Source organism: Somniosus microcephalus, chromosome 7, assembly GCF_052327205.1.
Source record: "Somniosus microcephalus isolate GS21.2 chromosome 7, FLI_Smic_1.0, whole genome shotgun sequence".
NCBI classification, from domain to species: Eukaryota; Metazoa; Chordata; class Chondrichthyes; order Squaliformes; family Somniosidae; genus Somniosus; species Somniosus microcephalus.
In genome coordinates, this window is record NC_140993.1 from 258414590 (window position 1) to 258432356 (window position 17767).

A 17767-nucleotide genomic window follows, 5' to 3' on the forward strand; every position below is an offset into this window, starting at 1 on the left:
TTGAAGGAAGGCCCGAGGCTCACTCCAAATTGGATCTCGGGCCTCATTTCCACATTACCGGCGAGCTGCGGACACCAACTGGGTGTTGCCGGTCCGGGGGCGTCCTGAAATCAGCCGACTCGGATGCCGAGTCAGCCTGCAGTTGAGCCCCGGGAGGGGTTGAGGCGCACAGGGGTGGGGGCGGAGAGCGCATCTGACAGCAGCCCGCAGTATTGATGGGGTTCCTGCTCCTCCTGGCTCCATGTTAAGGTAACTATGAAAAGATACCTGTTCTTCAGCGGCAATTTCAGGACTGCTGGTTAGGGCCACAGTGGCCCAGAAAGACTGAGTGGAGCATGCGCAGCACACAGCCCGCCCAGTCTCTGGCCAAATTTGGCATTGGGGTCCTAAAGCAGGCGTTAGGTCCCTGATTAGCACATTCAAGAGACCCAACGCCTGTATTAGGCGGGTGCCCTCGGAAATAGCCTGCTGCCAATTTGGCAGCTGGTGCACTTTCAGTGTGGTGGGGGGTTGAACAGAGATTGCATCTGGAAATTGGTCCACCCCCTGTATCCCCAACGTGAATTGTGCACCCAAAAAAACAGGCGCAACAGAGACCACTTCCTTCCTCATTGTTTTTACCCTATATATGTAAACATACACCAAATAACTTCAACTTGAAGGTTTCATCGCAGATTTGAAAGCAGCAGCAAAATTATTTTTGTAGCTGCAATTCCAGTTGGGAGATGATGATGTAACATGTCCACTCAAGGAAACCCATTGTGGGATACGCATAACAACGAATGCGTAAATTACAATCCCAACTTATTTGTACTTTTATGTACATCTAAGTATAAGAGACTGGAAGCCCTGTATGTGTTGTATCCGTGTGTTAATGAAGACACGGAATGCAGGAGTTGGTTTACAGGTGTTTACTGGACAAAGTCTGGAGGTGAACTAACAGATACACGACACTATACAGGCTTATATAGCCCGAGTGGCCACTACCGGCATTACAGTACACAGGGGCTCTTAAGGGCACATACACCACAATTCCTCCCCTTTTACATAACCAGTACATAACATTTTAAGTAATTGTTATTAACATGTGTACAAGAACAATAATCTAAACACTTGCTGCAGTTAATCAATTATAAGTCAGTCTCTCTGGAGGCTTCCTGACTCGGTCCAGATAACGCCTTGGTGGTGTAGTAGGTTCTTTTGGCAAGGTCGATTCGGCTTGAATGCCAGTGTCGGGTTCATCTGGTTCCAGTATCACCGGATCGGAGGTAGATACTATGGGTATCTCTACTTCATCATTAGGCGTATAGAGTGGTGGTGTAGGTTGTCCCTTTTCGGATGACTCTATGATCTGGTCAGCATGGCGCCTTATTATGCTTTCTCCAATGTCCACGGTATACATCAGTGGTCCTAGTCGTGTGCAAATAGTTCCAGGCTGCCATTTCTCGGTACGGTAGTCCCGGGCCAAAACTTGTTGACCTATCTGGAAGGTTCTAGTTGGCCTTTCATTCATGCCTTGAAATTGCCGGTTCTCTACGTCCCTTCTGATGTTTGGCTTGATCAAATCCAGCCGGCATCTTAGTCTTCTATTGAAAAACATCATGGCGGGAGTTTGGTTTGTAACCATATGTGTTGCATTCCTGTAGGCAAACAAGAAGTTATCTACCTTATGTTGTAGATTTATGTCTTCATTACCCATGGCCTTTAGCACTTTATCCTGGAGTTTGGGTGGAATCACCACTCTGGATCCACACATCAAGGTTCCTTGGCACACTGACAGCTGTTCTCCTCTTTGCAAGAATGCTGGCAACAGTGGTTCGCCATGTGCAGGCCATCCCTTCACCGTTAAATCGTAGACCAGAGAGAGAGTCGGGTCATTTCTCGTTTCCTTTTCAATGGCAGCATTTGTTACTGGTAGACATTCCACTATGGTTGAGTGGAACATCTCCACTGGGTCCACTGTAGGTGCCTCTTCTACCGTTGGCAACGGTAGGCGCGATAAACCGTCAGCATTTCCATGTTGTTTTGATCCTTTGTATTCTATGTCATATCGGTGTGCCCCTAGGAAAAGGGACCACCTCTGTAGCCTTTGTGCAGTCATAATGGGAACGCCCTTTTTAGGGTTGAATATGGAGACGAGGGGTTGATGGTCAGTCAACAAGGTAAATTTTTGCCCGTGTAGGTAATGGTTGAATTTCTTCACTCCCCATACCAGGCTGAGTGCTTCCCTGTCGATCTGGGCTTAGTTACGCTCAGCTGAGTTCAATGAGCGTGAAGCAAAAGCTATCGGCCGCTCCGAGCCATCAGGGAATCTATGCGATAATACCGCTCCTATGCCGTAAGGGGATGCATCACACGCCAGTGTGATTGGCAGTGATGGGTTGTAATGAGCCAAAACTTCCTTGGACGTGATCAAGCCTTTACATTTATGGAAGGCACATTTACAGTCCTCGCTCCATTCCCAAATTACTCCCGTTTGTAGCAGTTCGTTAAGAGGGTGCAGAACAGTTGACAAGTTCGGTAAAAATTTATGATAGTAATTTATTAATCCCAGGAACAACCTTAATTGTGAGATATTTTCAGGTGCTGGGGCTTTTATGACCGCTTCAATTTTTTCAGGGGACTTATGCAACCCTTCTTCGTTAATTATGTGGCCACAATATGATATTTGTTTCTGGAAAAATTCACACTTGGGGCGGTTTGCTCGTAGGCCCCGTTCTCTCAGCCTAGTGAGCACCTGCTCCAAATTGGCAAGGTGCTCGTTGTCGTTTTCTCCTGTTACAAGGATGTCGTCTAGGTAGCATTGAGTCCGAGGAATCCCTTGCAGGACTTGTTCCATAGCTCTTTGCCAGATAGCTGGAGCTGATGCTACTCCGAAAACCAGTCGATTGTACTGGTACAGGCCTTTGTGTGTGTTTATTGTGAGGTACTTTTTAGAGGTCTCCTCAACCTCCATCTGTAGATATGCCTGTGCCAAGTCAATTTTTGTGAAACGTTTCCCTCCGGATAGTGAGGCGAAAATATCTTCTATCCTTGGAAGAGGATACTGTACCGTGTGAAGGACCGGGTTTACAGTCACCTTGAAGTCCCCACAGATGCGAATTTTTCTCTGTTCTTCAGATTTATCATTATTCAAAGTTTTCTTCATGACCGGGATGATGGGTGTTGCCCACTCGCTCCAATCTATCTTGGATAACACGCCTGTCCTTTCCAAATTCTCCAGCTCTGCCTCGACTGCTGGACGAATTGCGTATGGCACCGGCCTTGCCTTAAAAAACTTGGGAATTGCCGCATCTTCCACCTTTATTGAGGCGGTGACGCCTTTCAAGGTTCCTAGTTCCTGTTGGAACACTTCTTTGGTGTTGGCCAAGATGTCTTTCAATCGTTCAGGTATGACGTCATCATCATTTTTTTTCTTACTGGTCACCGTCAGTGCCTGAATGGAGTGCCAGTCTAAACGTATCTTTCTGATCCATTCACGTCCCAACAGCGGTGGACTACCATTTTGCAGAACGTATAAATACAACTTCTGTATTTCCTTGCCGTTGTATACAACAGGCACCCTTATTTTCCCTCTGGGGTATACTTTCTGCCCCGTATATGTTTTTAAGATAATGGATGTGTCTTTCAAGGGTATATGCGGAAATAGCCGCTCGTAATCCTGTCGACTTATGACGGTCAGAGCTGATCCTGTATCTAGCTCCATTTTAACTGGGGACCCTGCTATCGTGAGGGTAACCCAAATGGTCTGGTAATCTTCTTTGGCAATTACATTATGTAATTTGAGACAGCTTAGTCTCTTGTTTCCGGAGTCGCTATCGCTCTTCTGGTCTTTGGAGCTACTGTCCGTCATCATTTGTACCTTTTTGTACTTTTCTTTATTGTTTTTTTCTTTGTCAGTGGATTTTTTGTTTCCAGAACGGCATACACGTGCAATGTGTCCCATCTTTCCGCATTGCCTGCATACTTTGTCCTTGAACCAGCAGTCCCTTTGGTCATGGGTGGATCTGCCGCACCGATAACATCTCTCGAAACCCTGTGTCATTTCATGGGTGCCGAAATCCTGTGGCTTTTGCTGTATCTCTGCAGCTCCTCTCGCTGCTGCTTCGTATGATACAGCCATACTGAAAGCCTTGTCCAGTGTTAAATCTTTCTCAGAAAGTAGCCTTTTCTGTGTTCCTTCACTTAGGAGACCGCAGACGAATTTGTCTCGAAGAGAATCTGCCAGTCCTGCTCCGAATTGGCAGTGCTTTGATAGCTTCCTTAATTCGGTGAGGTAATCAGCATTACTTTCATTCTTGTGCTGATTCCTCCTGAAGAATTTGAACCGTTCTGCTATCAGCAGCGGTGTTGGGTTTAAGTGCTCCTGTAGGATATCAACAATTTCCTTAAAATTCTTGTCCATCGGTTTGGCTGGAGTGATTAAGTTTCGTAACAGCCCGTATGTCTTTGCGCCCATTAGATTCAGGAGTATCGATGCTTTTTTATCATGCTCTATTTCATTTGCTGTGCAATATACCTCCACTCTTTCTACATATGTGGTCCAATCCTCCACATCACCATCGAAAGCAGTAATATTGCCAGTCTTAGGCATCCTGAAAAAAAAATGGCGCCTCCCGTGCTTTCCTTTCTTCCTTGCTGAAAAAAAATGGTGCCTCCCGCGCTTTCCCGCCGCTGTCAACGCTGTTCTCCGTGGTTTTTATTTATACAAATATTTTTAATAGTCGGAGACTTGTTCCCGCCGGACTCTCTGGGACTTTCCCCGCCCTCTGCGTGGTCCGAACGCCGACCTGCTTTGCAGAGCTGGCCGTCTCCCGAGTGCTCCACCCTTCGTCTTTGTTTGCCTGCGCCTTCACTGCTTGGCCCCGCTGTAGAGCCAGCCGATCGAGCCCCAGCCCGCCGCCCAGGAAGGATTATTGCAGTACCTGCCACCAGCCCGGCTAGCTGGTGAAACCAGTTTTTTTTCTCGTTTTTTTCTTCTTCCTTCGTCTGAGGAATCGATCTCCTTGAGGTGCTGCCGAATTGCAGGTAAGTCCGTTTCCAATTCGTCACCACTGTTGTATCCGTGTGTTAATGAAGACACGGAATGCAGGAGTTGGTTTACAGGTGTTTACTGGACAAAGTCTGGAGGTGAACTAACAGATACACGACACTATACAGGCTTATATAGCCCGAGTGGCCACTACCGGCATTACAGTACACAGGGGCTCTTAAAGGCACATACACCACAGTATGGGGCTTCCATGCTGCCAGTGTGGAAAGGATGAGTTTCTGGGGTTAGGGGTTATTTCAACTATTTTGGCCGACTGGGGAGTGGCCGGAGAGCGTTTTCAGCAGGTGCGGAGTCGAATCAGTCATCCCACAAGAGATTCACCTCTGGACGATTTACCTTTTAAATACCCACCCTCCTCCGCCTACTGTAACGTGAAAGTAGCATATGTACTTTTTTTGCAGAATGGTTCAGTCACAATCACTGTAACACTAACCAGGAAAGCCATGTGCCCTCTTCATATGTATCTTCATATTGCCTTTTTGTGTGAAAGAAATTCCGCAGTAGTCACACTTGTATGGTCTCTCACCAGTATGTTTCTTCATATGTACTTGTAATGCATTTTTTTGGTTGAAGGCTTTTTCACAGAGGTTGCAATGAAATGGTCGTTCACCTGCAAAATAGTGCAAATGTTTTCAGTTACAATGATCACGCTCAAATTTATTTAGATATGCTTACATGCTACATTTAAACTTCTAAAAATAAAACGACTTGCATTCATATAGCGCCTTTCACAACCACCAGACGTCCCAAAGCACTTTACAGCCAATCAGCCAATGAAGTACTTTCTGAAGTGTAGTCACTGTTGTAATGTAGGAAACGTGGCAGCTATTTGCACATAGCAAGGCCCCACAAATAGCAATGTGCTAATGACCAGATAATCTGTTTTTAGTGATGTTGATTGAGGGATAAATATTGGTCAGGACACCGGGGATAACTCCCCTGCTCTTCTTCAAATTGGTGCCATAGGATCTTTTATGTTCACCTGAGAGGGAAGACCGGGCCTCGGTTTAAGGTCTCAACCGAAAGACGGCACCTCCGCCAGTGCAGCACTCCCTCAAGTACTGCACTGGAGTGTCAGCCTAGATTTTTGTGCTCAAGACCTGAACCCACAACCTCACTGAGTCACAGCTGACAACACCAGCAAGTTGATCATAGCTTTGAAAGCTTCTGGTGAAAACACAAACTAACCTTTATTACGTTCTGAAATTAAATCAATATTCATGGGGAACTGGGTCCCAAAAGTATACTGGAGCACTGTCCTTTCCTCTTTTCCAAGTGGGCCTTTAATCTACCGGAGCAGGTCAGATGAAAGCTTCCTCCCCTCAATTTCCAAGAAGCAACCCAATTCTTAGCAAGTAATTTTACACTGATTAGAGTACGGTCTTTGCAGTCAATGCTGCAGTTTCTACGCACCATTAAATAGCTATGTGAAATGTAGCATTCAAGTAAGTATCGATAAAGGATGGCATAGCAAAGTAACAAGTTGGAGCTTTACAATCCTCTACATCGCTGAGTTCTGACTGCAGCTATGTCATTGTGCGGAAATATCAAATGGAGACCAGACACTTTCCACCCGAGGGAGGAACACAGAAGTTTGTTTACATAAAGGCCAAGCAATTTGTCGTAAAGATGGTGTTCCTAATAAAAAATGAACTTCTCCATTGATTCAAGAAATCATTGAAGTAGTAGCACACTTTTAAATGGAAATTTTAACAAATGAATGTGCAACAATGGCCAATGAGCATCTTGACTGGTGTGCATTCAAAAGTCGATCAGCACCAGAACTCAATAGTAAGCTTATTGAGCACAAAGACCGAAGGAACAGCAAGTAGTAAATATTCTAACAGTGCTTTGTGCTGGGAAAGTGGCTGATACTCACGCACCATTATAGAAACATAGGAGCAGGAGTAGGCCATTCGGGCCTTCGAGCCTGCTCCGCCATTCAATGTGATCATGGCTGATCCTCTATCTCAATACAGGAAACTTTGGTTTATCCGGAGGTTAACTGTCCGGAATGCTCGAGCCGCCGGCAAAAATCAGGAGCCATTTCGTTAGGATTTTTTTCTTTTCGTTGCTTTTTTTTTTTCACCAGTCAGGCTCTGCAAGGTCTCGCTGAAGCTGTTGCTAAGCTACAGAGACGCTTGCAAGGTACGGCCGACTGTTTAGAAGCTGTTGCTAAGCAACAGGGTTTCCCGTATGTTTCAACATTAGTGCTGGTTTGTCCGGCAGTTTTGATGGGACGGCAACAGCTCGGTCCCGTCAGTGCCGGATATCACAAAGTTTCCTGTACCATATTCCCGCTCTCTCCCCATACCCCTTGACGCCTTTTATGTCTAGAAATCTATCGATCTCCTTCTTAAATATATTCAGTGACTTGGCCTCCATAGCCTTCTGTGGTAGAGAATTCCACAAGTTCACCACCCTCTGAGTGAAGAAATTTCTCCTCATCTCAGTCCTAAATGTCCTACCCCGTATCCTGAGACTGTGACCACTCGTTCTAGACCCGCCCCCCCCCCCCCCAGCCAGGGGAAACATCCTTCCTGCATCCAGTCTGTTTAGCCCCATCAGAATTTTATACGTTTCAATGAGATCCCTTCTCATTCTTCTAAACTCTAGTGAATACAGGCCTAGTCGACCCAATCTCTCCTCATGAGACAGTCCTGTAAGCTGACTGCAAATAGAACCACATAGTCTGTTACTCTGACGGATGGGAAGAGCAGTACCTTACATCGAAAGTGTGCTTTACACCAAGGCGGACGTTCACCCTTTATTTAATTCCGGGTGAAATATGTTTTGTGGTACTAATTCATTGTTATCTCCCAACTATTCACGTCTCCCTATGTTTCAGATATCCTCTATGATTTGAAGCCCCAAATACCTTCAAGGCTCACTTTGCCTCAGTCCATAACTGAATTCCCTCCCCACACAGTGTTTCTATGTAGAACAGCTCTGCTCGCTCATGGCGTCACTCTCACAGGACAAGACATTCCAAATTCCCAACAAGATCAAGTCGTTAATCTTGGTTTGGATAAAATTTAAACCAAGATCATGATGTGTGTTTATTCATGTATATAGGAAATACCCAGTGAGGCATTTGATTTAACCAACAAATGCCACCCTTAAAACAGCATCAGTATTTCAATAGAATGCCAGATGCAGACTACCCCTTGACCATTTTTGCATGCACTGCTAACATCTCCTTAGAAACAGCCTTTAAGTTGTTAAGAAAAGTTATCAAGACAGCACACAGAAGTACAGGCGACACAACCTGAAAAAATGCTTGAATAATAAATAAAAGCAATACAACGTAAGCTGCCGATATGATAGCATATAAACAGTTTTAAAATGCTAAACTGTGGTTTAGACTGTATGAAATTAGCGGGAGTACTACCCCTGGTGATATGGGCTGTGCAGATGCTGATAAGAAAATTAACAGGAGTAAATTTTATAGTTAACCTTGAAGGTTGTGTGTCTTTTTACCTGTAAATAGACAAAACAGAACTGTACTTGATCAGAAGCTGATGCATCATTTTAGTGACACTTCATATGTGCTAGACCGTTTGAGCTTAAAACTCTTTCATTAAGTTAGACACAAGTGTACTGATGCAGCTAAAATGAAGCTCTCTAAATTCAATGTGCCTTTGAAGCTGGTTTGAGAGTCATTGGCTCGTTGTGTGTAAAGGCTAATTCACTGGAAGCATTAACGGGACAATTTTAGTATGTTTTTCTTCAATCGGCAAATTAAACTAAAGTTCTGAATGCGCCCACTTCTTTGTGTTGAAATGACTGTGTTCATTAACAAGTTAGCACAGCATTCGTCAGGGAACAGGGGAATGAAGCAAATTTGAGTCCTGCTCTCCTCAGTTCCTTAGCCTCCATGCAGAGGGTGGTGCTATGTGGAAACATCTCCCAGTAGGGGGAAAGGACAATCACACCCTTTCCAGATGGTCCTTCGAGCTGGTTCTGGGGTGACCCGAGGATAGGCTACGCTCCAGCTATCTCAGCAGCAGATATGTCAGGTTAGGTGGATGAAAGAGGGAATAGAATTATAGAAAAATTGTTAAATGCCCTCACCATGAGAAAAGAAAGTTTAAAAAAAAACACACACTGGAAACTGAGGGCTGTGGATAAGAACACACAAACAACTCAACCTCGTGTTTTATCACCTCTGTTGGGTTGAAAGTCCCTTCTTTGCCAATTGGGGGGTGGTGGTCTCAATCTAATTTCCAGTGGATGCAAGTCCACAGTACAAAATTATATTCAAACTAACTGGCAATGTCACTCGAAAAGGGTACAATGATAACCACCTACTGCAGTATGCCAGTGTACTTCCCGACATCAGTGTTAAGGGGAAGCGGGGAGGAAATATACTCCGCATCTAACCCGTGTTGCATTTGACCTATAGAATTACTGGGCACAGACATCGATACGAAAGACAAGAAAATATTCTATTCTATAGAACAAGTGCAAATAATCTTTAAACTCGAGAGCGGGAGCAGCGGTATAAAGAGCGCCGAGAGCGGGAGCAGCGGTATAAAGAGCAGCGAGAGCGGGAGCAGCGGTATAAAGAGCGCAGAGAGCGGGACAGCGGTATAAAGAGCGCCGAGAGCGGGAGCAGCGGTATAAAGAGCACCGAGAGTGGGAGCAGCGGTACAAAGAGCGCGGAGAGCGGGAGCAGCGGTATAAAGAGCGCCGAGAGCGGGAGCAGCGGTATAAAGAGCAGCGAGAGCGGTATAAAGAGCAGCGAGAGCGGTATAAAGAGCGCCGAGAGCGGTATAAAGAGCGCCGAGAGCAGGAGCAGCGGTATAAAGAGCACCAAAAGCGGGAGCAGCGGTACAAAGAGCGCAGAGAGCGGGAGCAGCGGTACAAAGAGCGCAGAGAGCGGGAGCAGCGGCACAAAGAGCGGCGAGAGTGGCAGCAATGGCACAAAGAGCGCCGAGAGTAGCAGCAATGGTATAAAGTGCGCCGAGAGCGGGAGTAGCGGCACAAAGAGCGCCGAGAGCGGTAGCAGTGGTATAAAGAGCGCCGAGAGCGGGAGCAGTGGTAGAAAGAGCATCGAGAGTGGCAGCAACGGCACAAAGAGCGCCGAGAGCAGGAGCAGCGGTATAAAGAGTGCCGAGAGCGGGAGCAGCGGTATAAAGAGCGCCGAGAGCGGGAGCAGCGGTATAAAGAGCACCGAGAGCGGGAGCAGTGGTATAAAGAGCGTCGAGAGCTTGAGCAGCGGCGCAAAGAGCGCCGAGAGCGGGAGCAGTGGTATAAAGAGTGCCGAGAGCGGGAGCAGTGGTATAAAGAGCGCCGAGAGCGGGAGCAGCGGTATAAAGAGCATCGAGAGCGGTAGCAACGGCACAAAGACCGGAAGCAGCGGCACAAAGAGCGGAGAGTGGGAGCAGCACCAGAAGGAGCGGACCTGGTGGGAGCAGCGCCAGAAGGCGCGGACCTGGTGGGAGCAGCGCCAGAAGGAGCGGACCTGGTGGGAGCAGCGCCAGAAGGAGCGGACCTGGTGGGAGCAGCGCCAGAAGGAGCGGACCTGGTGGGAGCAGCGCCAGAAGGAGCGGACCTGGTGGGAGCAGCGCCAGAAGGAGCGGACCTGGTGGGAGCAGCGCCAGAAGGAGCGGACCTGGTGGGAGCAGCGCCAGAAGGAGCGGACCTGGTGGGAGCAGCGCCAGAAGGAGCGGACCTGGTGGGAGCAGCGCCAGAAGGAGCGGACCTGGTGGGAGCAGCGCCAGAAGGAGCGGACCTGGTGGGAGCAGCGCCAGAAGGAGCGGACCTGCTGGGAGCAGCGCCAGAAGGAGCGGACCTGCTGGGAGCAGCGCCAGAAGGAGCGGACCTGGTGGGAGCAGCGCCAGAAGGAGCGGACCTGGTGGGAGCACAGCGAGAGCGAGCAGTTAAAAGGAGCAGCAGCAACTCAAGAGAGGCAGTTTTTGAGAAAGTGACATCAGAGTAAAAAAAGTGAGGTCGGCACAAGGGAAGGAGCTGATTAGTGAGTAGCTGGTGAGTGTATTTTTTTTAAAGTTTATTTCTGCTAAGTTATTTAATAGCCTATTAAATAGAGGCATGGCAGGGCAGCTCAGTCCCATGGAGTGCACATCCTGGGCCATGCGGGAAGTCCTGGATGCTTTGTGTAGCCTGGACGACCACATGTGCAGGAAGTGCCACCAGCTACAACAACTCGAGCTCCGGGTTTCGGAGCTTGAGCAGCGGCTGGAGTCACTGCGGTGCATCCGCGAGGCTGAGAGTTAAGTGGATAGCACGTTTCTAGAAGTGGTCACCCCGCAGCTTAAGAGAGGGAATGGGTGACCGCCAGACAGAAGAGGAGGATCAGGCAGGTAGTGCAGGAGTCCCCGGAGTACATCGCACTCTCCAACCAGTATTCTGTTCTGAGTACTGGTGAGGGCGATGGTTCCTCTGGGGAGTGCAGTCAGAGTCAAGTCCACGACACCACGGGTGGCTCAGCTGCACGGGGGGGGGGGGGGGGGGGGGGGGGGGTGCGGGGGGAGGAGGAAAAAGAGTGGAAGAGCAACAGTGGCAGGGAATTCAATAGTTAGGGGAGCAGACAGGCATTTCTGCGGCCATAGACGTGACTCTAGGATGGTATGTTGCCTCCCTGGTGCCAGGGTCAAGGATGTCACTGAGCGGCTGCAGGACACTCTGAGGGGGAAGGGTGAACAGCCAGAGGTCGTTGTCCACATCGGTACCAACGCCATAGGCAGAAAGAGGGATGCGGTCCTGCAGGCAGTGTTTAGGGAGCTAGAAGAGAGATTAAACAGCAGGGCCTCAAAGGTAGTAATCACCGGATTATTCCCAGTGCCATGTGCTAGTGAGTACAGGAATAGGAGGATAGAATAGATGAATGTGTGGCTGGAGAGATGGTGCAGGAGGGAGGGATTTAGATTCCTGAGGCACTGGGGCAGTTTCTGGGGAAGGTGGGACCTGTACAAGCCGGACAGGTTACACCTCAACAGAGCCAGGACCAATATTTTCACAGGGAGGTTTGCTAGTGTTGTTGGAGAGAGTTTAAATAGCTTGGCAGGGGGACGGGCACCAGCATTTAGGAGTAGAAAAGAGGAAAAAGGTGCATAAAAGAGTGAGTGTGTTGGATAGTACTAGAGAAGAAAGTAGTACTAGAGGCGGATGTAGTACCACATTAAATAGGAGCAGAGTAAGAAAGACTACAAAAAATTCAAAAATGAGTTTAGAATGCATGTACGTAAACACACAAAGTGTGGTGAATAAGGTTGATGAGCTACAAGCACAATTAGCCGTGCGGCAATATCGGAAACGTGGCTTAAAAATGGTGAGGACTGGGCACTTAATATTCAAGGGTACAAGGTGTTCAGAAAAGGTAGGGAAAGAAGAAAGGGAGGTGAGGTGGCAGTGCTGATTAATAGAGTCATAGAGTTATACAGCACAGAAAGAGGCCCTTCGGCCCATCGTGTCCGTGCCGGCCATCAAGCCCTATCTATTCTAATCCCATTTTCCAGCACTTGGTCCGTAGCCTTGTATGCTATGACGTTTCAAGTGCTCATCTAAATGCTTCTTGAATGTTGTGAGGGTTCCTGCCTCTACAACCCTTTCAGGCAGTGAGTTCCAGATTCCAACCACCCTCTGGGTGAAAATATTTTTCCTCAAATCCCCTCTAAACCTCCTGCCCCTTACCTTGAAACTATGCCCCCTGGTTATTGACCCCTCTACTAAGGGGAAAAGTTCCCTTCTATCTACCCTATCTATGCCCCTCATAATTTTGTACACCTCAATCAGGTCCCCCTCAGCCTACTCTGCTCTAAGGAAAACAACCCCAGCCTGTCCAGTCTCTCTTCATAACTGAAACGTTCCAGCCCAGGTAACATCCTGGTGAATCTCCTCTGCACCCTCTCCAATGCAATCACATCCTTCCTATAGTGTGGTGACCAGAACTGCACACAGTATTCCAGCTGTGGCCTAACTAGCGTTTTGTACAGCTCCATCATAAGCTCCCTGCTCTTATATTATATGCCTCGGCTAATGAAGGCAAGTATCCCATATGCCTTCTTAACCACCTTATCTACCTGCCCTGCTGCCTTCAGGGATCTATGTACATGCACACCAAGGTCCCTCTGATCCTCTGTCCTTCCTAGAGTCCTACCATTCATTGTGTATTCCCTTGCCTTGTTAGTCCTCCCAAAATGCATCACCTCACACTTTTCAGGGTTAAATTCCATTTGCCACTGTTCTGCCCATCTGACCAACCCGTCTCTATCGTCCTGTAGGCAGTGTAGTGTTGGAAAGGGAGGATGTTCTTGAGGGGTCAAGGAAAGAATCCATTTGTTTAGAGTTGAGGAGCAAAATGGCTTTGATCACGCTATTGGGGGTATTCTATAGGCCTCCAAACAGTGAGAGGGAGGTAGAGGAGCAAATCTGCAGGGAAATCGCAGAGATATGCAAGAGCTATAGAGTGGTGATATTGGGGGACTTTAATTATCCAAATATCGATTGGGACAATGCTTGCGTGAAGGGAAAGGAGGGGAGGAATTTCTGAAAAGTGTTCAAGAGAATTTCCTTGTCCAATGTGTTCTTGGCCCAACTAGGAAGGAGGCATTGCTGGATCTGCTGCTGGAGAATGAGGTGGGCCAGGTCGACCAAGTGTCTGTGGGAGAACACTCGGGTACGAGTGATCATTGTATCATAAGATTTAGATTAGCAATGGAGAGGAACAAGGAACAATCTAGAGTGGAACTTCTAAACTGGAATAGGGCTAACTTCAATGGGATGCGAAGGGATCTAGCCGGGGTAAAATGGAACCAAAGACTGACAGGAAAAACTGTAACGGAACAATGGGTGATCTTTAAGGAGATGTTCCAAGTACAGGCTAGGTGCATTCCAACAAGAGGGAAGGGAAACAAAGCAAGGGCTCCTTGGATGATGAGGGAGATAGAGAAGACGAAACAAAAAAGAGGGGGTATGATGCATGTCAGGTGAATTCTTCAAGGGAGAACCAGACCAAATACAGTAAGTTGAGAGAGGATGTGAAGATGGAAATAAGATTGGCAAAGAGAGAATATGAGAGTAGAATGGCGGTTAACATAAAAGGGGAACCCAAAAATCTTCTACATGTAAATCAAGTAAACAGTAAGCAGGTGTAAAAGGCGGGGTGGGGCCTAATAGAGACAAAGAAGGTGATAAATGCTTAGAGGCGCAGGGCAAGGCTAGAATACTCAATGAATACTTTGTACCGGTGTTTACTAATCAGGTGGATGCTGACAAAATATCGGTAGAAGTGGAAAAGGTAGAAGCAATGGAAGGGGTGAAAATTGATAGACATGATGTACTAGAAAGGCTTAGAGTGGACAAGTCGCCTGGTCCAGATGGCTTGCATCCCACTTTGCAAAGGGAATTGGGGGAGGAGTTAGCGGAAGGGCTTGCCATAATTTTCCAATCTTCCTTAGATGTGGGGGAAGTGCCTGAGGATTGCAAAGTGGCAAATGTGACACCATTGTTCAAGAAAGGGTGTAAGGACAATCCTAGTAACTAAAATTGAGGCTCATGGAATAGGTGGGTCAGTGGCAGCTTGGATAAGGAGTTGGCTTGAGGACAGAAAACAGCATGTTGTGGTAAATGGCTGTTTTTCAGACTGGAAGATAGTAGACAGTGGTGTTCCCCAAGGGTCAGTGCTGGGGCCATTGCTTTTTTTGATATATATAAATGGCCTGGATATTGGAATAAAGAGTAGAATTGCTAAATTTTCCGATGACACCAAACTTGGGGGTGTGGCAAACAGTGAGGATGATACCAATTGACTGCAACAGGACATAGAAAGGCTAGCAGAATGGGCAGACAAGTGGCAGATGGAATTTAATACAGAGAAGTGTGATGTGATGCATTTTGGCAGAAGGAACAGGGAGGGGCAATATACACTTAATGGCACAGTTTTAAAGGGGGCGCAGGGACAGAGGGACCTGGGAGTTAATGTTCATAGGTCCCTGAAGGTGGCAGGACATATTGAGAGAGTGGTTAGCAAAGCATATGGGATCTTGGGCTTCATAAACAGAGGTATTGAGTACAAAAGTAGAGAAGTTATGCTGAACCTTTATAAAGCGCTGGTTAAGCCACAACTGGAGTATTGCGTCCAGTTCTGGTCACCACACTTTAGGAAGGATGTGAAGGCCCTTGAAAGGGTGCAGGGGAGATTTACCAGAATGGTTCCGGGGATGGGGGATCTTAGCTACAAGGACAGGATGGAGAAGCTGGATTTGTTTTCATTAGAGCAAAGGAGGTTGAGGGGTGATTTGATGGAGGTGTACAAGATTATGACAGGTTTGGATAGGCTAAACGGGGAAAGGCTGATCCCACTAGTTGATGGGACAAGGACTAGGAAACACATATTTAAGGTTTGGGGCAAGAGATACAAGGGAGTCGTGAGGAAAAACTTTTTTACGCAGCGAGTGGTGATGACCTGGAATTCGCTGCCGACGGAAGTGGTGGAAGCGGAGACACTCGATGTTTTCAAGGGGAGACTGGATAGGCACTTGAGGGAAATAAACTTGCAGGGCTACAGGGATAGAGCGGGGGAATGGGACTGACTGGATTGCTCTACAGAGAGCTGGCACGGACTCGATGGGCCGAATGGCCTCCTTCTGTGCCGTTATGACGCTATGAAAATAGAAAGGGGAAAATATAATAAATGTTACATCATGTCATGAATACTGGGGAAAAAAGTCTCTTTATAAGAGTGGAGATTAGAATGAGATAAAGTTTTGAAACACCTGACAAATTCAGATAAATTCTGCTCCAATCTAACTGGATAAAGATGAATGGAAATTCTCATTTCATGGTTTATTAGAATTGTAGATATTAAATTGTATGTTGATGTGCCTTTAAATATTAAATTAACCATCTCAACCAAATAACATAAATGCAAAAGGAGATTGATGCATTTTCAACCACCTTACAATTCTTAGACTAAATTACAAAACATTTGAGAAATTACTGCTTCTGAACAAACAATGACCAAATTTCTACATTTTCAACATTTCTGTAAATGATCTCAGTAGTCACATGCTCAATAAGCATGTAAGAACTCCAATCATCTTCAATCCTGTGTTTTGTAAATAGCAGTTCAGATGGAGGGATTAAGATATATATGCTAAATTATGCACACCCTTCTGTTATTAAAGTTCAGATCGAAGTAGCGAAATTCATAAATAAATCATGTTGATCTACAACAGTTCAACGCCCCCCTTTCATTTTCCCTTCCTCTGATCCTCTCTTTAAAAACACGTATTTCCTTAAATAATTTGCAGCACTGTTATCAGTCAGCTTTTTTACAAACTCAATATAATTAAAGATGAATCATACAACAGAGAAGGAGGCCATCCGGCCTATCATGCCTGTGCTGGCTCTCTGAAAGCCACAAATTAGTCCCACTCCCCTGCTCTTTACCCATAGCCCTGCAAAATCTTTCTATTTAAGACACCCTTGGGTCGGAGCGATCATAATATGATCGAATTCTTCATTAAGATGGAGAATGAAGTAGTTGACTCAGAGACTAGGGTCCTAAATTTAAATAAAGGAAACTACGATGGTCTGAGGCGCGAGTTGGGTAGGATTGATTGGGGAATGTCACTCGAAGGGTTGACAGTGGATAGGCAATGGCAAACATTCAAAGACCGCATGGATGAACTACAGAATTTGTTCATCCCTGTTTGGCATAAAAATAAAACAAAAAAGGTGACTCAACCGTGGCTAACAAGGGAAATTAGGGATAGCATAAGATTCAAGGAGAGGACATATAAATTGGCCAGAAAAAGCAATAATGCTGAGGATTGGGAGCAGTTTAGGATTCAACAAAGGGCACAAAGGGATTAATTAAGAAGGGGAAAATAGAATATGAGAGTAAACTTTCAGGGAGCATAAAAACGGACTGTAAAAGCTTTTATAGATATGTGAAGAGAAAAAGATTGGTGAAGTCAAGCGTAGGTTCCTTGCAGTCAGAATCAGGGGAATTTATAATGGGGAACAAAGAAATGGCTGACCAACTAAATACATATTTTGGTTCTGTCTTCACAAAGGAGGACACAAATAACCTCCCAGAGATGCCGGGGGAACATAGGGTCTGATGAAAGGGAGGAACTGAAAGAAATCAGTATTTGTAGGGAAATGGTGTTAGGGAAATTGATGGGATTGAAGGCCGATAAATCCCCAGGGCCTGATAATCTACATCTTAGGGTACTTAAGGAAGTGGCCCTAGAAATAGTAGATGCATTGCTGATCATCTTCCAACATTCGATGGAATCTGGAACAGTACCCATGGATTGGAGGGTAGCTAATGTTACCCCACTATTCAAAAAAGGTAGTAGAGAGAAAACGGGGAATTACAGACCGGTAAGCCTGACATCGGTAGTGGGGAAAATGCTAGAGTTCATTATAAAAGATGTAATAGCAGAGCACTTGGAAAACAGTGACAGGATCAGACAAAGTCAACATGGATTCACAAAAGGTAAATCGTGCTTGACTAATCTACTGGAATTTTTTGAGGATGTAACTGGTAAAATAGATAAGGGAGAACCAGTGGATGTGGTGTATCTGGACTTTCAGAAGGCCTTCGATAAGGTCCCGCATAAGAGATTAGCATGTAAAGTTAAGGCACATGGGATTGGGGGCAAGGTATTGACTTGGATAGAGGACTGGTTGGCAGAGAGAAAGCAAAGAGTTGGAATAAACGGGTCTTTTTCCGAGTGG

At 46.4% G+C, this 17767-nt stretch overlaps 1 protein-coding gene across 5 annotated transcripts in view; it reads right to left on the minus strand.

Annotated features, from left to right (window-relative positions):
* Positions 1 to 17767, minus strand: part of LOC147115252 (zinc finger protein 236) — a 186535-nt gene that overhangs the window by 1619 nt on the left and 167149 nt on the right. For all 5 annotated transcript variants that reach the window (XM_085993641.1, XM_085993640.1, XM_085993642.1 and 2 more), the window contains one exon: positions 5487 to 5663. In XM_085993641.1, coding sequence (XP_085849767.1) covers positions 5487 to 5663 — 177 coding nt within the window. The remainder of the gene's footprint in view (positions 1 to 5486; positions 5664 to 17767) is intronic.